Here is a 19,070-nt window from a genome sequence, read left to right on the forward strand (position 1 = left end):
AAAAATCAAATAATCACCTATGTTTACAAATTGAAAGTAATTGCTAAACAAATATTGTGATGCCGTGTTTGAATCACAAAACTAGTATGTACACCTTTTGCTAGCGGTATATAAAAACTTGAATAAAGAATTTGTGAAGTGAAAATATCTCGCATCTTGTGTGAGAACGCCACAAATTACATTACGAAGTTTGAACATAACTTTCACCTCATACATCAAATCGATAGTCGCGAAAACAAATAAATATATAAAGTATTAGATTCGCAATTGAATGACAGTCTGCAGAAGACGTGTTCGCAAAAAAGTGTAGACAATAAAGTCAGAATTACGTCAGAACGGTTACCGGGTTGACAAATCCTAAACGGGCCGTATAAACCAGGACGAGACCTTGAAACATTCTCCAAATGCTATCGAGACGAGACGAGATCTTTTAAGCCGTAGCTGCGCGGTCGCCCACCACGCTCGAATATTTGCTTATGTTTGAGAATTTATAGATATGCATAGTGTTAATACAATGGAAAACAAAGCGGAAACCTGTGTGTGTTTAAAAACTTTCTTATTGTTTTAGTGGCGTACATTAAAGTCTTGTTTTCTATACATTGATGACTGTGTTCTAATTTACTTACGCGACGCGATAATTAGTAAAAGATATTTAGCAATGTACCAGGGGAGGGAATAAAGCTAGGTGGTGAGTCACGGCGGCTTGTGCAACGGCTTTGCACAACCGGCTCGGCTGGGCCCCGTCCCGCTGCCTCGCCGCGGTTCATAATTCAGGTAAATAGGCTCAGTGACGTGACAATAATTGGATTTATAGGTATGTCACGGGGCGTACCGATTTAAGATTAATGCGTTGACTCTAACACACGAATTGTTCGTTGATTATGTACGAATAGGCTTAAAAGATGTTTCGTATTCTGCATGCTTATGAATGCAAATGACTAAATCTTTTGTAACGGTATACGCGTATTGTGTTTGTGCTAAAATGAACTAAACTATCCAAAAAATGGCGAGATATATTAACATTGACAAAGTAGTAACACTATTGGATGTTGCGTTAGATATGTTTTGCGCCTGGTAGTGGTAAAACTCGATAAATAGATACAATAAAAGGAATAAATCTAAATGGAGTGCAATGCGCTGCTGGCCTAAGACCGGTAGCGCAAGTCGACGTACTGTGAGCTCGGGACTACTCGCAGCGGGCTCCACTTTTTCTATTTTTATGCGGTCGCGGTGCATCGGCTCCGTTCCTACCTAGCAGAATTGCATTTAAACGACTTGCTCCTGGCGCATAGAGGATCGGGTATAATTGTCTGGTGTGGATGTGTTAGTGGGTGGGATACAGTAGTGTGTGGCTAGTGGCTACATACGACACGCTCCACTCGTGGTCGCGCATGCTCTTCTGGAAGGCGGCCGATTTGGGCGTCCAGGAGTCGAGGCCGAGGTAGAGCGCTGGCAGCTCGGCCACTTTCACCTCGAGCCGCTCCGCCAGCCGCTGCTCGACAAGTGCGCGGGGTCCGCTCGTCAGCCGCGCCTGCTCGCGCCCGCTGCGTCGCTCCGCCATGGCGTAACCATTTTTCTCGCCGTTGCAAGACGTTACGCTTTTCGGCCCCTCCGTGTTGAGTAATTTACTCTTAACGGTATCTATTTTACCGTAACTTTTATATTGCACTGATTCTGTTCCGTTCGCGGTTCGCGAATACTTCAAAGAATCATACGTGTCGCCGTTGTGGCTGCCGTATTCGACGTCGTTCAAGTTAATGTCTCTGTCGACGCGCTTCGACGTCGCTTCGTACCCGTTTCGTTTGCTGTAGCGCTCCTCCTGGCTTTGCTTGAGGAAGTTACTTTCAAAACTAGTTTTACATTTAGGAACATTGTTCAAGTAGTCACCGTAGCTTATATCGTTACCGTGCAATCCTTTATCACAGCCTTTCTTTAGGGTTTCCTGTATGTCTATTCCGTTGGTTGAGCGGCTATAGCTGAAGCCGGAGGGTTGGCCACTCTCTACTCTAGTCTCCTTCGCCCGCTCTGCTTCCTTGCTTTCGAACTCGTGTTTGACGAGCGCCACTCGTGACCCTTCCTCGCCATTTTTGAACTGTGACTTTAGTGCGAAGTCTGCCGCCGTGATGCCGGCCCTACTCTGCTCGCCGGGCACGGTCCACGTGTCGTGTTTCCTCTTGTCGCTGCTCTTAGACGACCAGGCCTTAGCCAGCGCCGCCTTAAGCGCCTCCCGCCGCTCATGGACACTCACTCTGGGATACTCATGTATGGGCACGATGGCGGGAGCGTATAATGTGGATCGCGGTGTGGCCCTCGTTATACGGAAACTTCTGAACTCCCTGTTGAACTCCGAATTTAAAGAATAAGCCGGTATTCTCGAAGTCACCATTTTGAGATCAATATTTCACTATTGTTAAATTAAACTTATGTTCGTTCACTATAATTCTTTTATTAGCACCGAGCACACTGAACACATATCGACTCTACCTGAAACGAGACGACACAGCGGTGAAAATGTGTTGAACCGTAGACTTATGTCGCGGCGGGTGTGTGCACAGCATAATGCACTCGCAGTGGGCAGTTGTCGTGAAGCAGTATTTGTGCGTGAGTCCGTGGGCCGCGACCTTCGCGGTGGGCGGCGGCGTGGCGCGCAGAGTGGCGGCGCGCGGCGGGACAACGCACTGGTCAACGAACCGCCCCGCGCTCCCACTCACAGCTTGCATAACGCACTCGCGATCCGCCGTCTACCTCATCTCGTATGCAGTTATGTTAGCCATCGTTACGATAGTGCATCTCCGCCGCTAGCAACTATACGTAAGCGAGTCTCCTTCGATATGGTTTGATCGTAAATTGTGACCGCCATTCGGAGGCAGTCTATTAAGTCACAGATAACGATAAGACGGCTCGTGTATATTACTCGTAATATGGAGCAGTTGCGCCGTATAAGTGCAACAAGTGTTGCCTTGATTGCGTCCCTAATATGGCCAGCGGTTGCCATATGGCCCGTGACAGACACATCCTCGGCCGTTCGGCCCTTTAGAACACAGTATTATCGATATAATATATAAATACCTATTCTAGGACTGGCGCGAATTGTCGTATAACATAAAGCAACAGGTTGGTATACACGGCAACAGTTTATCGAGCATTGTTAAAACAAGTTTGGCGCATACTTTGTACTTCTAACTCGGACCTTAAATAAATAAATAAAAATATTGTTGTCAGCAACCAGCTAGCATAAATGCAGTGTTCTTGTATGAAATTGTGTCAAGATAGTTGCATTATTACAAACACAATTCACGAGATAACAACACGAGCCGTCGCAAGGAAGCATGTAGCTCCGAGACTATTTGTAAAGGTAAGAACAAGTTCAATATCTGGTTCAACACATTTTCACTGGTCTGTATCGGCTAACGTATGCACTATCCGAGTTGTTCCGACGAGCATAGGATGTTGCGAGGGAGAGTATTGTATGCGGGCACCGGAAACGAGTGCATGCGTGTTTCGAGGGGCAGGGCGAAGTGTGCGAGGCGCGTACCTTCTCGTTGCGCGCGCGAGAACTGCGTGCGGTGTGCGTGCACCGCTGCGACTGAGCCGCCGACGGGCGCAGGCAGCGGCGCTCGCCGCTCGCTGGCCCCACCACTACCGCCTCTCTCCTGATACTACGACCGCGACCACCGCACCGCCTGCCTGTGACTCTATCTCCAGGCACTAGGGCTGCTATCGCAGCACCGCCGACCTAAGCTACCGAGACACTGCGACCGGCCTGCATCCACTAACGTCGCCGCTAATAAACTACATCGAGACGCGGAAATTATCCTTTTAAAGGAATGGAAACCTATCGGAAACTCGTAACGAACTGTCCTTTATAAATATACAACGCGAAAAAAAATCTAACATGTTTATATGGCTTTGGTTAGTTTGAATTATTTTGTCGCGATAGATATTTTCTTTTTGTACGACGAAAGCCTGCGTCAACCTATTTTTTATAGTATAAATAAATCTTCTTTGTGGACGTTTTCAGAGACCTCACCTTAATATTCGTGGTATATATTGAGATAAGTACCTGAAACAATTAAACGGTCATTATTAGTATTTAATGGCTGCAGGAAATGTGCGATTAAGTAAATCTTTTTAACAAAAAGAAATCATGAAAATATTGCGAATGGCTCGAGTTACAAGGCCAACTTCAGTTTCGAAACAATTGCAAATTGCATTTAATAGTAATTTAGTGCCGCAATGTACTTGCACAGTGCTGCCACCACCAAAACTATATCAACGTAAACAAACAGTCCCTTTATCGTTATACAACGACACACCGTTTCCATTTTATGATGCAATAACCTTGGGTTTCTGAGACCAAAATCTCCGTTTAAAACTTATTGTTATCTCTGTTTTGTCCAAGATAATAACAGGGATGACGATGTTTTATACAGATATTTTGATCCAGAACCCACGGTAATACATATAAACGTAACAAAGTGAGGAAACTATTATATTTATTTGCTGATTATTTCGTCTCCATAAAACGGAGTTTTGGTAATCATCATCATCATCATCATCAGCTCACTATACGTCCCCACCGAGGGGCTCGGAGCCTACCCCAAGTTAGGGGTGACTAGGCCATAGTCAACCACGCTGGCCAAGTGCGGGTTGGTTGACTTCACACATATCATTGAATTTCTTCTCAGATATGTGCAGGTTGCATCACGATGTTTTCCTTCACCGTAAGAACGTCGGATAAATGTACATATGTAAATCGAAAATCGAAAAACACATTGGTACATGGCGGGATTCGAACCCAGGACCTGCAGATTGCAAGTCAAGTGCTTAAACCCCTGAGCCACCGACGCAGTTTTGGTAATCGCTACTGTTTAATTAGATGACAGGATATAAAAATTTAAACCCATACTTTTATGACATTATAAAGCAATCATATCCTACCACAATTACAATATAAAACCATCGGAAATAAATCAAAGACGAGAGAAAGTAAACCAACGTAATATCAAAAACAAATTAAATTAATAGCCAATTGAAAGTTGAGACATAAATAATTCGCCTACGTGGCTTTACCGAGAAATGCCATCAAAACTTTCCGTTTGACTTAACAATTTTTTGCCATCTCTTTGATTAACAGAGGATATTATTTAAAAGGTGCTATTTAAATTCAATCTTATAACAACAACTACATAAATCGGAATATAATAAGAGTATTATCTATTGATTGGTTTGTCATGCTATAGAAAGACAACAAAACAAACGAATAAACAGTCAAGAGATGGACGCTATAGATTATTGTTCAAACGTTTATCACGTAGTGTCAGGCAATAAGAAAATTCATGAGTTTATTTAACTCGTACAAAAACATTGCTTGCATAAAGAAATGCATAGGATTAAATGTAGCACAAAAAATATTGGGACTAATATATCTATAGACAGCCATCACTTTGGTATTTTAGCGATTTCATAATTTGCCATCGTATTCTGTAACAAAATAAGTTTAAATCGTAGGTAGATACAAACATGTTTACATTATATATCGGTGTAGTTAAATCTTGATAAATATACAAGTTTATTAGGCATTCTGACTTTAAATGTAAACAGTGCATACACTGCTCTATAAAAGTTCCATTACCCCCATGGCAGTAACAGACCATAAAAGGATAGTGGCTTTCTGTACGGCTACTGGCTAGGCATGGAGTTTACTGCACATAAAAATGCTGCGTTTCTAACAGCAATTCGAAAAGCAATTTTTAGGTACTTTTTAGTTTAGTTACTTAGCTTTAGTGTAACTAGTTCAAGACATTTTCTCCTATGGATCTTTACAAATCATAAAATTGTAATGTATGTCTGTATGTAATGAATATAAAAAAAAATATCCGCGACTGTTCCGGGTAATCTCCGAAACGGATTGACTGATTTTGACGGGACTTTTACTGAAAGGTATCTTATGTGTGCAGGATTAACTTTGGCTATTTTTAATTACGCATCGACTAAATCGTGGGCAACTAGTGTCTTAATATAAAAGTAAATAAAATATATTTTGCTAATATTACATATTGCGATGTTTTAATTGTAAAATGTAGATTTAAGTTTAACGAAATCCTTAAAACATAAAAAAGTGTATTTCAATTTATAGTTTTGTCTAACTTCAAGGATGCGTTAAAACAAACAGACAATCAATGTAAATTATGTTGTTTTATTAGATCCATGATAATTGTTGTCGTTAGTTTATCTCAAAGCTCTAAATACGGCGCTAGATATGTTCAAACATGCGGACGATTTTATTTAACGCCTGGATTAATATTTATTTATGTCCGAGACGAGATCGACGCAGGCTGGACAGTGATGTGTGTCACTGCCGACGATTATTCGCTCACATGATTCCACAGGCTTAAGCGTTAAGGCTACATTTCGCTCGCCCGACCTCTTGCCCACGATGTAAATAGTTCACGATGACCTTATAAAATAGGTAAATTAATAAGGAGAACGATCAGGGGAGAGATATTAAGAGAACAGGTCAATATTGAATTGGAGGTTCCAGGTTGTACTCAAAACACATTTCGCATACTATATGTACACATATAAGTGTAATTTTCGAAACATGATGCAAGCGAACTATAACCAATTCTGTTACTGGATCGAAAAATATACATTTTTCTGATGCTGTAAAAGAAAGTAATTAATTAAAAACCGCAGTTCAGTGTTTTACGGAAAATTGCTCGCTAAGTTGAGAGACCCTGCGACCTAAAAAGATGTTGCCGAAAGGCATTGTCAGTGAATAACTCATCGTCGTCCTTAGAACCGTTAGCTCCTTATCGAACTATATACATACTTTATTTTCTCAGTTCTGAGACACAATCATGCTTCTGTTATGTACAAAGAATATGGTAAGGTAACATAATATGCAAAAGAAAAAAATATCCATAGTAATACATACTTTTATCTACTAACAATAAAGTAAATTATTTTTTTTAATTAAATCTCGCGTTTGTTTTTGTCGGCAACCCTAGCTTTGTCAGCCAATACAATTGCCGACAAGAAAACGGCAGCAAAAAAATAATGACACCGGAGGCGGCGAACGGCGAGGTCCAATGACCCAAATGGTTCATTTACTAGGCCGCTGAGACTAACGAAAGAAAAATCGGTCGACGGACGAGAGCTGGCACCGCTTAATCATCGGAGCGCGTAGATCGCTCGAGTTTTTGGAAAACAATGCTTGAGAACTGGCCTGTGATAATCGAGGATTCATAGCTTGACTCAACAATGGAATCGTGTTCTGTTATTTTGTTACAACTATCCTGAGCTCGGCATAACCAGTAATTTTCTTTAACATTGTATTTTTAACTGTGTATTTTCATAGATTTCTGCCAACGGTAAGTTATGTAGTAGATAATTATAAAATTGTTACAATTATAAGGGAATTTTTTATGTTAATGATATATGTTACACAGATTTATTACATAGAAGGAAAATTACACTTCGTCGCATTTATACTTAAAAATAAAAAACATAGTAACAATGCATTTCTTTATAAATTGATGATAGGTACCTACAGTAATTCAAGCTCGTTAGGGTATTGTGTAGTAGACACACGATCATAGCAAATTGAATTATAGTTATTCGTGACCACAAAGTGATCGCTTACTAACATAAAATTAAGCCGCCACCGTAAATGGTTCTCGGAGCTGATCGGGTCAGCGCGAGTTAAACACAATCTAAACAATCCATCAAAATAGCTGCCGTACATGTACTTCCTGGCATTTTGAGATTCCAAGCTTCGCTTTTGTAAACGCTTGTCCATCAATAGGTAGATAAAAAAAAATATTTTTTGCACTCTAATTTACTTCCGTGTTCGTATGTAGAATAAATAGATCGCACTTTTTCATGCTACAGGGTAGTACGATTGGCAGACAATGAATGTTAGCTTAACTTAAAGATATTGTGTCCTTGGAAGAAGACAATGTGCTGTAGAGTATCCGAGATGGGTTTTAATGGAGATAAATCAGCCAACAGAAGACATTTGGACCTATGATTACGTTGGTTGCGCGATGGAACTCGCAAGTCCCAGGTAATAGAAGTACATTAGCAGGAGGCGGACGCGGGCGATGTTTCAAAAGTTAACGCAACATTAGTGAGTTAGCGGTAACGGTGCTCATTAATCACCGAGGTCAGAATCGGTCAAGCACCGACTAAACGCACACCCGAACATTACTCTCGATTGATTCGTCATCTAGTCCATCGATGATTCTCAATTCTCGGCAATTGCCCTGATTCGAGAAGTAATACGGCAATCAGGGTAAATTATTCCACTTTTTTTACATGCCACTCTTAATGAGTCATGTTTAGAAAGGTATTTAATTGCTGTAGTTGTATTGGTTTTTATTGCGGTTCTAATATTGATGAGGTTAACGAACACTAACGGCTAATTTATTCGAAGACAGCTAATTGCTTTCCATCGATAGTAAGAATATCATATATTAAAACAGAAAGCAAGCGTAACATGAATAAATAACGTGGCCACAGCCATTAAATATTGCATTTATGGAATTCTCTCCATTAAAAAAAACTTGATTAAAAAGCTATAAAATATAACTTCGGAGTCAAAACTATAAACATAAAAGTGTATGTTTAAACTTTAAATATGATGACTAATTTACTTTTTTTATAAACATAATATTTTCCAATCGGCGAGCATCGGGGATTAAGCACTTGACTTGTAATCCTGTAAATGTAAATGGTCCTCGGTTCGAATCCCGTCATGTACCGATGTTTTTCGATTCACATATGTACGACATTCTTACGATGAATTAAATCATCGTGATGCAACCTGCAGATATCTGCGAATATATTGGTGAAGTCAACCAACCCGCACTGGGCCAGCGTTGTTGACTAGACCTTGTCATCCCAACTTAGGGTAGGCTCCGAGCCCCTCAGTGGGGACGCATAGATGAGCTGATGATGATGTTGCTGACCTAGAAGACCGTACAAATAGTACAGTAAATAGAGAGGGATTTTATATTTCAAATAATGACGTTACAAAAAAAGAACTGACTTCATGTACCCTTAATATTTCTACCAGGACGAAGCACTCATTTTAAAGAGTTTAATTTGCAAAAGTGCACACTTAGCGTTAAATAACTTTAAGCGTACATATACTTTTAGTTCCATTACACAAACTATAAAACTTTGTACTAAGTGCAGTAGCAAAACTTAATTCTCATTCCGCATTACTTAACACTAAAAATATTTCTCGAACCAACACTATCGCAGCTACTCTTTATTAAAAGTTGTTTCGATAAGTTTTAAGATTAGTAGAAGTTTTTTAAAGTTTCAGAAGTAGCATTGCGTATCAGAAAAGTAGTACACAGTTTGTATTTAAGTTTGACAATTATTCAAACAGAAAAAAATCGATATTTTCATCATAATATCTTCAAAAATAATTTACCTATGTAACTTATATACTTCTTACTATATTTACCAAAATAAATTTTAACGACCCTCCTTCAAAACATAAACCATAAAGTGTGAAAAATTGTCCATTTTAAAAGGAAACATGACAGTGACGAGGAAGTTAACGGATAATGTCTGCATATCAACCTTTTCGTTGGACACAAACAAGAAATGACCTTCACTTATAAAATTAATAATGTAAATAAACATAAAATAATTTGCGGTCGTTAATCCGTTGTGCAAATAATGAATGGGACCTTACAAGAAATCAGATGTGACACCCATAACCGCTATGCACAAAATGATGATTGACATTCACTTAACGATGTTAATTTTTTACAATCGAATGTGAAATTATGATAAAGATGCACATATGGTAAATCACTCACACATTGTATTAAATTGCACCAAAATACTTTGTTTTTATTATTCCTACATATATTCCTACGTACATTTTTCATTATTCTAATGCTTTTTAACATGTATCGGTTGAGGTATATGATGTAGGGAGACCCCTGTCTGTCCATCGACCTGTATTAAAAAACCTTTTCCCACAAAGACGTGACCGTTGTTGTTGCTTCTCGGAAGCACAACAAAGATTCTGTACGAGTTTGTGACTCACTAGTATTGCCTCCAATCCAGACAAAGTGCCAGCACAAAACGAGCAAAAACACATGAAAATCGACGTGTTTCACAATAATTACGTCGGTTTACTAAATAAAATAGCAAAAAGCACGTAACTGGTTTCGTTCAGTCGTTTTAAAAAACGAATACTGATGATAAAATAACTTCGCTAAGGCTGAGAGTTATGTAGGTGCACGTCAAGTTTCTTCTGTCAGTCACTGTACAACACTAATTACAAAGGAATCAAAAAGACGCAGACATTCCAAGGTTCTCCAAACCCTGACAAGTGGGGCGACAGACATACGTTTTTATTCGGCTTTTAAAAATGTATTTATTCGCGATTTCACTCGTAAAACAAATAATTAGGTTTACAACTCTTTAAATGCAATTCAATTTAGTATCACAGCGAATTTACCTATTACGGAATTTTAGGAACAATATAAAAAGACGATAGTATTGTGGTTTAATGGATGTTTTGTGCAAGAGATGGTAACAAGGGCACCACCCCATTTTATTGGATCTTTAAGTGCGCCGGCAAACAGGCTTTTCCCAATACAGGCTTTCCTTTATTAAACGAGTGTGGGTAATTGGGGCAGAAAGTGGTCTGCGCCCGGTACTACATCAGTACAGTTGGTTTCGTGGAAGCAGCGCGTAGGTGTCCGCAACGCGAGCGTCGCGTCATCCTTCATACACAAAATGCTCGTTCCCATAATTAATATTCGGGGTCGCTGTCATACTTATGATGAGCCATTAGAAAGGAGATTGCAATTGTATTGATATGTAAAAATTTTAGTGTGGGCAGCACTCGATACAGAAAATTTCTGTTTTTCAATAACCCGTCATTTCACTAACGTAACGCCCACCGAAATCAAGTACTTTTCCTTTAAAATATTAACAGTTATAGTTATATAGTTTTCAAATTAAACTCTCAAATGCTGTAGCATGTAGAGGCTATCATAGAAGGAAGAAGCTATAAAATATTTTTATTAGCATGTTTACTAACTATAATATTCCAACAATAATATTATAAAATAAAATCGATATTTGAATTAAACCGCGTAATTTTTCAACTCACACTTCCGATATATCCGGCGCTCATTATCTTTAAAAAAAAAATCAAACAAGGAACTGCTAGCGTGGCATGAAACCCGGAAACATTAAAGAAGGTTAAACGATTGGCATTATTCACTCATCACGCCTTAATTTTTGAGTACGTACATTGGTTGAGGCATGGTTGGAGCTCGCGAGGCGACTTTCGCTCATTAATATTTGTTTTGATAAAAGGGAAATGTGACCGCGTCATACTAAGTGTAGACGGGTAGGTGGATAGCAATCAAGGCCGTAAGAGTCGCACACCTTTGAAAACAAAAGTTATCACGATTTACGTACATGTGTAAATCAGTTAAAAGAAGCTACCTTTAAAAATATACTTAATTTTACATGAGAAATAAAAAAAAAGAAAGAAAGAGATTAATTTTCCGTTTGTAATTGATAGAACTTGAAAATGTATTAGTTTAATTCATTGCTACATTTATTCTTAACAACTAAAAGCGCTAAGCGCAGCTTTTGTAACAAAAAAAAAAATCGTGCCTCTAAGGTGAACAACGTATCATTAAATATACGAACGGGCCTTAGTAGCTATTACAATTCCACATAAGTCATGACTTTAATCGTTTTGTGAGCGTACTGGTATTACAAGGGGCGCGTACTGCCACAATACTTCCGCGACCGCACCGCCAAAAGGTTGCAATATTACGGACTACGACGCCTTTGTTGTCGTTCGTGGGCGAAAGGAGACAAAATTAATATTAGGTCCTTACATATGAAATTGGCGTTTTTCGTACTGGCCACTTTAATCACGAATTTCTCCTCTTTGGTAAGGAATTCCATATTCAAATTTGTACAGCTATAGACTCATGTATTTGTGGTTCGATGACCGTCATTCATTTGTTTTTTTTCTTCTGTTTTTTTCTGTTTGCGTCACTCATTTTACAAAATGGAAAACTTAAAATATCGCATTATTTACGAGTACGAGTTCCGCCGTGGCACTAGTGCTGCGGAAACGACTCGAAGGGTGAATGATGTGTATGGCGGACGTGTTGCAAAAGAAAACACAGTTCGTTTTTGGTTCCAACGTTTTCGTTCTAGAAATTTCGATCTGCAGAACAAGCCCCGTGGACGGCCTGAGACTCAAGTTGATAATGAAGAGTTGAAGGCTATTGTGGAAGCGGATCCATCGCAAACCACGTCCGAGTTAGCTGCAGGCTGCGATGTTAGTGATAAAACTGTTTTAATTCACTTGAAGCAAATTGGGAAGATTAAAAAGCTTGAAAGGTGGGTACCTCACGAATTGACTGAAGCAAACCGGCAAACGCGCGTCGACTGTTGCGTTACATTACTAAACCGGCACAATAATGAAGGTATTTTAAACCGAATCATTACCTGTGATGAAAAATGGGTTCTTTACGATAATCGGAAGCGCTCAGCGCAATGGTTGGATCCTGGCCAGCCAGCCAAATCCTGCCCCAAGCGAAAATTAACCCCAAAAAAGTTACTTGTAAGCGTTTGGTGGACTAGTGCCGGTATTGTTCATTACAGTTTTCTCAAATCTGGCCAGACTATTACGGCTGATGTCTATTGTCAGCAATTGCAAACCATGATGAAAAAGCTAGCGGCTAAACAACCTAGGCTGGTCAATCGCTCCACGCCACTGCTGCTTCACGACAACGCTAGACCACACACTGCGCAACAGACGGCTACTAAATTAGAAGAGCTTCAATTGGAAAGTCTAAGACATCCTCCGTACTCCCCGGACCTTGCTCCAACAGATTACCATTTTTTTCGAAATTTGGATAACTTCTTGCAAGGGAAAAAATTCAACTCCGATGGGGCAGTCCAAATCGCCTTCAAAGATTTTATTGATTCCCGTCCGACTGGTTTTTTTAGTAAAGGGATCAATGAACTACCTATGAGATGGCAAAAGTGCATAGAAAATAATGATTCATACTTTGATTAATTAAATATATTATATTAAAAAATATTCGACTTTTTGTTCCTCCCATACAAAACGCCAATTTCATATGTAATAATATTTTGTTTGGCATGAAGCTCCGCTAGCCATCAAGAGGCCTTCAGTTATACGGGGTTTTAAGGTGACCGAGCGTCAAGTGCACTTACAAGATTTGGACTCAAAGGCGACCTAATATCCTCGAGTCAATAAACTGTACTTTCATGATCATTGTCAATACACAGAAGAATGTTTATTCTTCTTGAGGTTTTTAAAACAGGATTGGAATTAATGCGCTCGGTACTTGACACACCCAAAAATGACTACAACGTATTTCCTATGACAATTTTCTTTATGATAGCCGCTATCATAACCACAAGGTTCTATCTATATTTGACGTTGGGAATTCACACCGACACATGACCTTGAACAATAACCAAGCCAATAAGTTTCGGTCTTCCGTAATCGTGTTACGAACCTAATGTAACCGAGCATCAGAGTGCACACTTTACGTACTAACGGCCACACAGAGACTTTGTTTTTGACCAAAAAGGAAACAGTTGTGTGATATTAGCATAATCGTCTGAGAGCCGTCCCGATTTGTCTTTATTTGTCATGCTAAATAAATTTAGTACTAGTAACGGCAATAATTTGAATACATTATGTATATAATGTCATATCAAGATGCTAATATCTAGATAGCGCGTATACAAAGCGTGTGGCGAACATAAAGCGGCCGAGTTATGTCGGCGTACGCAACACAACGCAACAAGTCGGAACAAAGGGTTATCTGTAATACTAAAACGTGCCTAAGTTTCGCGGCGCGACTTCCTGAGTGCATGAGTCGCGAGCACGTGTGGATCTGCGCTGTGTCATCGCTTCGATAAGGCAAACACATTCGCAACGCGAACATCACATTCTAATAACGTAATACGAATCAATCGATCCATACAGATGGGCTTAAATTAGGCGTATCCCATTACATATTGCGTAATGCTTTATATATAATCAAAATGACAGACAGAAGCTACATTTCTAAATACACAATCTATACTTTACAATAAACTTACTCCTGAAATACTTGGTACTAACATTAGTCTAAAATTGAAACTGAAATAGGTACAATTCGCTATAATTATGGCTACAAAACCATCATTCACAGTATTAACAGACAAACAATAGTTCAATGTTTGCTATAGAAAAATTTGTTTATTGTGTGAAAATGAGAGAGACGTCTTGATAAACGTGAATAGCGGTTATGTACACAGAGACAAGTGATGCCGAAAGTCGGCGCGAGACGTTATGTTGTTGGTGAGTCAGGACTCGAGGCGAGCTAACTGTACCGGCCTAAGTTCACACTTGCTCTTATTACCCACATTTCGGAGATCACGTTACCTACATGTGAAGCCCCACTCGGACTCATTACACGACCGGTATTCATCTTTTGTCTTGCTGCGAGCGTTCATAAAAAAATCTAAATTATTATAAGCAACGGTATCTGGTTACTTTGGTAAAAGATAATCTGTTATTTTGTCTTGTAGTACATAGTTAAGTGAAAAGGAATTGTGTTTAGTATTCCGTCTACTTTAAGTTTTGAAAAAATGTATTGATTAGTTTATAAATTCAAATTTCATAGAGTCAAGATGAGCTAGTGTATTTTAATCGATTAATAAAACTAATTGTTTATCTTTTCATACATATAAATGTAATAACATTCAATTAACTAATTAGAAAACTGCTATAGTTTAAATAAAGGGCAAACAGCAATATATAGCTCATTATTCGCTTGAGATGAACGCTTTAGATAAGGAAACAAACATACCGAGACTATTGCGTCGTTGTGGTCACTAGTTTCGAAAGTAAAGGTGACAAGCAAAAGATTCGCAAGGTCTCTCATGGCGAGTACTTCTTGCCAAACAAATAAAGTAATTATTGATTAATAAAAAAACTCTTTAATACTCTTGGAACTGTATTGTAGAAGTTCAAAAGATATTAATATGTGTTACCAAAAAAATAATGTATTATTCATTTATTAGTTTTATAATTACTTCATATAGTTTTATTGTCATGTCTGTGTATATAATAATATATAAACTGCAAATGAAACATACAAGTTTTCGTTTCTGCACACTTTGATTGCGTTAAATCGAAGACATTCTATTGTGTCGACAATTGAATGGAACATAGGCAGAGTAAAGAGAAAACATTAGCAGTGTGGGCGAGCACTGAGCGAAAGACTTCATTACTGAGAAGCGACATTCGGCCAGTGGCACAATACTGCCAATTAATTATTGTAACATTTGTATGACCCACATCCAAGTTGTAATGTAGACGCGGTCGGCCTACGCGCCGAGGCGATACAATGCGACATTGTTCCATGTTCCTCGAAACGATACGTAAACAACGTCCAACAGACTACGGGAACATAAATACACGCGAGGAACACGACTATAAAAAATTACATGCACTGTATTAAGTGCGTCCATCCCTCCAAATTGCCTCCATATAAAAATAATGCTCCATTGTATAGTTACAACATAAAATCGAAACTATCCAAGTTTATGGTTAACTGTTGTGTATTTGTGCCTGTAAATAACGTAAATGAACAAAGGATGGATACAATCGAAATTATAGATATGATGATCTCATAAGACAAATAGTTTACATTTAAGGTTAATTAGTTTTAAAGTTTTGGTACCTTTTTGGCTTCTTAGCTTCTCCAATATTATTTTAATGAAACATAACGGAATATTTAAAATAAAATAGTCAAGATATTGCACAAGTGCAGTTTATAGTAGCGTAAATAATACAGTAAGAATGAGGGTTATTTTGCAAGCACGTCGCCGTCCGCCGCATGGGTTAATCGCACCTGGCATTTGGTTAAAGACACCGCTTGCTTAACAGAGATTAATTCACTAAACACTACCACAAAAAACCTAACGGACTTCACCTACGCTACACTGTGGCTTAATGAATGTATGAAGCGAAGTATATGTGCATATATTATTTTCGATTAGTGCTCATATAAATACAATGAAGCGCTCTTGCAAGACGGTTACTGCGCGTGTAACATATTTTGAAATGTAACCGTTAAACAAATTGTAAAAACAACTGCTTAGATTAGAATTGAAAACGTATCTTTGGTTTGAAATTAATTATTAAAGTTTAGAGGAAAAAAAAACCAAAAGAAACAATAAAAATGATAACAAAACACAGAGGAAACATAGCGATTGTAGTTTGAATTTTATGTCAAATCTTAATCATATGAACAAAAGTTTCCAATGAAATAAAAAACTTCCACTTAAATGAGTAACTTAGTCATGACAGGTAAATTTATGCGTTGTATTTTCTTCCGTCGACACCAAAAGAGACAAAATCCCAATTAAAGGTATAATGCGTCAATAGCGCGATGATTTCTTGAAATCGAGAGTAATTAATGAATACTCAATAAGCAGATATGAGCCGCGGCCCGCCCTTACCAGCTTTCACTTAGTGCAGCCGCCCACTGCGCCTGGACTGGTTTCTCGGTACCCGACAGATCGAGTATCAGTGTTACCGGGTATCGGAGCTTGCGTTGTTCTATTTATGAGTAATAAACTAGTTAGCAAGCTTATAACAAAGAGGTGCTCAAAATTGTCTTAATAACCTTTGTTTATTTAACCATTTTGAACGCATCAAAATATTATAATTATAGTTAAAGGTTTTTTGGCAACTCTTTTTTTTTTTCTATCTTTGCCATGAGTGATTTTAGAAACAATAGTGTATATCAAACGAGTCTAGGGGTCAGAGCATCACTTATGTATCATTTATTGTGACTAAGCGTTAGTCCCTATTGGGATTTGAATTGTAGGGAATTCTTTTATTCTGACACGTCGAACCAGCCGTCGTTGACTCATCTCATTAACACAACATTATTAAAGGTGCTTTAGATTGTGGTAAATTATGCAGCCAATGAACCGGAAAATAAATATTTAATTATAAATGACAGACTGCTGATGCGTATTTAAAATAAAATATTGCAAATTAAAAAAAAAATACATTTAATAAATAATGTGAAAATGTATATAAAAATACTTTCAAGTCTGCGCGTACGCGCTCTATAAACAAAGGCACGAAACAGCTAATTAAGAAGCGCCTCTCGAAGAAATCTCCAAATTACGCCAATTAGACTCTCCTAATTATAAATTTCTTATCCAATTTGATTGGCATAGTAATAGCGAAAGTAAAAATTATGATACGCTTTATAATTTTGACAGAGAAAGGCAGTAAATAAGTAATAAACATTTTAAACCAAGGAAGACGGTATTCACGACATATACTTTTGTAACTTTATTGAACACTTGCTTTTGTTCGCCTTAGCTTATTCACAATTCAAGCAAATTGAAAGTTTGAAGGATCTTTTTTCAACGTTTTTAAAGTCCAATCAAGACGTTTATTTTTACAAGTTAAAAAGTTTCGAACAAGTTTCTATTTTCGGCTTTAGATTTCTTTTTTTAATAACAATTATAAAATATATTGAATGTTTCGTTTGGATTTATAATATTACATTTGATTAATGCTGTGTCATATTTCGCTCTGCTATGCTACACCGGACATAAATGAAATTTGCCAAATGACGACGAATTCGCGAAACTATGTCGTTCCAAATGACTTGCCAAATAAATGATCGAGGTGATATTTACGAAGATTTTACCACAGTCGTTAGTGTTGGAGGTTTTGTCTGTCGCATGAAAAAAGTCATTAAATTTTTAACAATATTTTCCCTGTATTTTATGTTTTATTTTTTATTTCTCCAGTGAAATTCGAAGTCAAGAAATACTTAAGAAATCACATTTGTAAAATGCAATAAACATTTACTTTGCAGATACATTAACACCACGGGTCGCTTTGGAATTAATTTTATCGCTAGGGTTTTGTAACTTTAATAGTGCAGGATACTCTATTTGACATTTTATATTCTAATGTATAAAAAAACCACATTATACATAATTAGATTATAAAATCACTACACATTGTAAAAAAACATACCTCCGAATATCATCTAAACTGCATCATGATTACATCAAAGATTTTAGATTGCAGAGGCAGTGAGATTAAAAAGGCGAGATGAAACTTCCAGGTTTGCTGAATACAAGGCGGTTGATATGCGTGAGAATACGCAACATCAATTTTAACTCATCAAACAACGATACGGTACGGTACAATCTTTATAATTGGCGTTCTTGCACGCGTTTTGATACTTTCTACGAGACCAGACACCGGCATCGAGGTACGCAAAGAACAATCACGTACGAAAAACCAGTAAAAGTAAACACAGTCGCATTCGCCACTGCTGGTGGTCGCATTTGGGTTACGGCCATGTGCTTATTTTACAATCATTTATATCCACCTGTGTACTCTCTCATTAAAATAATAAGAAAATTTATCCGTTTAAGTATTTTTATATAATTTTAAAATACACATTGTGGGCATCGGTCGGTTGTGAGTACGCTCAAATGGAGGTTCAATGAGCGTGAACCGATACGCACAGGCAAGGCCCACTCATGTGTACACGGCCCTTATGATGAAAGCACGAAAAAATAAAAAAGGGAGTGGATCTATATGTTGAATTTTATAAATAAAAGCTTTAAAAGAACGAAGGTCACGCAATGTTAAGGCTTTACTGAGTTTTCTGTAATTTATATAACAGCAAACAAGTGTTGACATGTGTGTTGTTTTCAATTATGTTTTGTACTACGTTTCTGCTACGAATACTTTTAAATACCTACTCTAATTAATGATACAATTACTTTTGTATGCTTCAAACGTCACAGAAGTATTGTCCAGTGGTATACTAACGAAGATAGAGTAGTAACAGAGTGACGATGAGTAATGAATAGAGAGCTGTGAACACCCGCTCCCGACCCCCGCGGCGTCTTGGCGCGCATCCACTCGGAACAATGCGCGACGGTTTACTTTCTCAATTGACTCATACTGATCTGATGCG

At 38.2% G+C, this 19,070-nt stretch overlaps 1 protein-coding gene across 2 annotated transcripts in view; it reads right to left on the reverse strand.

Annotated features, from left to right (window-relative positions):
* Positions 1-19,070, reverse strand: part of LOC106713208 (dual specificity protein kinase CLK2) — a 64,135-nt gene that overhangs the window by 26,266 nt on the left and 18,799 nt on the right. Inside the window, exons 1-2 of one of the 2 annotated variants that reach the window (XM_045679237.1) lie at positions 3,536-3,619; positions 1,368-2,484 (exon numbers count right to left, since the gene is read on the reverse strand). The exons of the other annotated variant lie outside the window; for it this stretch is intronic. Of the exons in view, the coding sequence (XP_045535193.1) occupies positions 1,368-2,386 (1,019 nt within the window). The 5' untranslated portion in view covers positions 2,387-2,484; positions 3,536-3,619. Of the gene's footprint in view, positions 1-1,367; positions 2,485-3,535; positions 3,620-19,070 lie in introns of those variants that run through there. 2 annotated transcript variants of the gene reach the window in all.

The sequence above is a fragment of the Papilio machaon genome, chromosome 9 (assembly GCF_912999745.1).
Source record: "Papilio machaon chromosome 9, ilPapMach1.1, whole genome shotgun sequence".
Lineage (NCBI taxonomy): Eukaryota > Metazoa > Arthropoda > Insecta > Lepidoptera > Papilionidae > Papilio > Papilio machaon.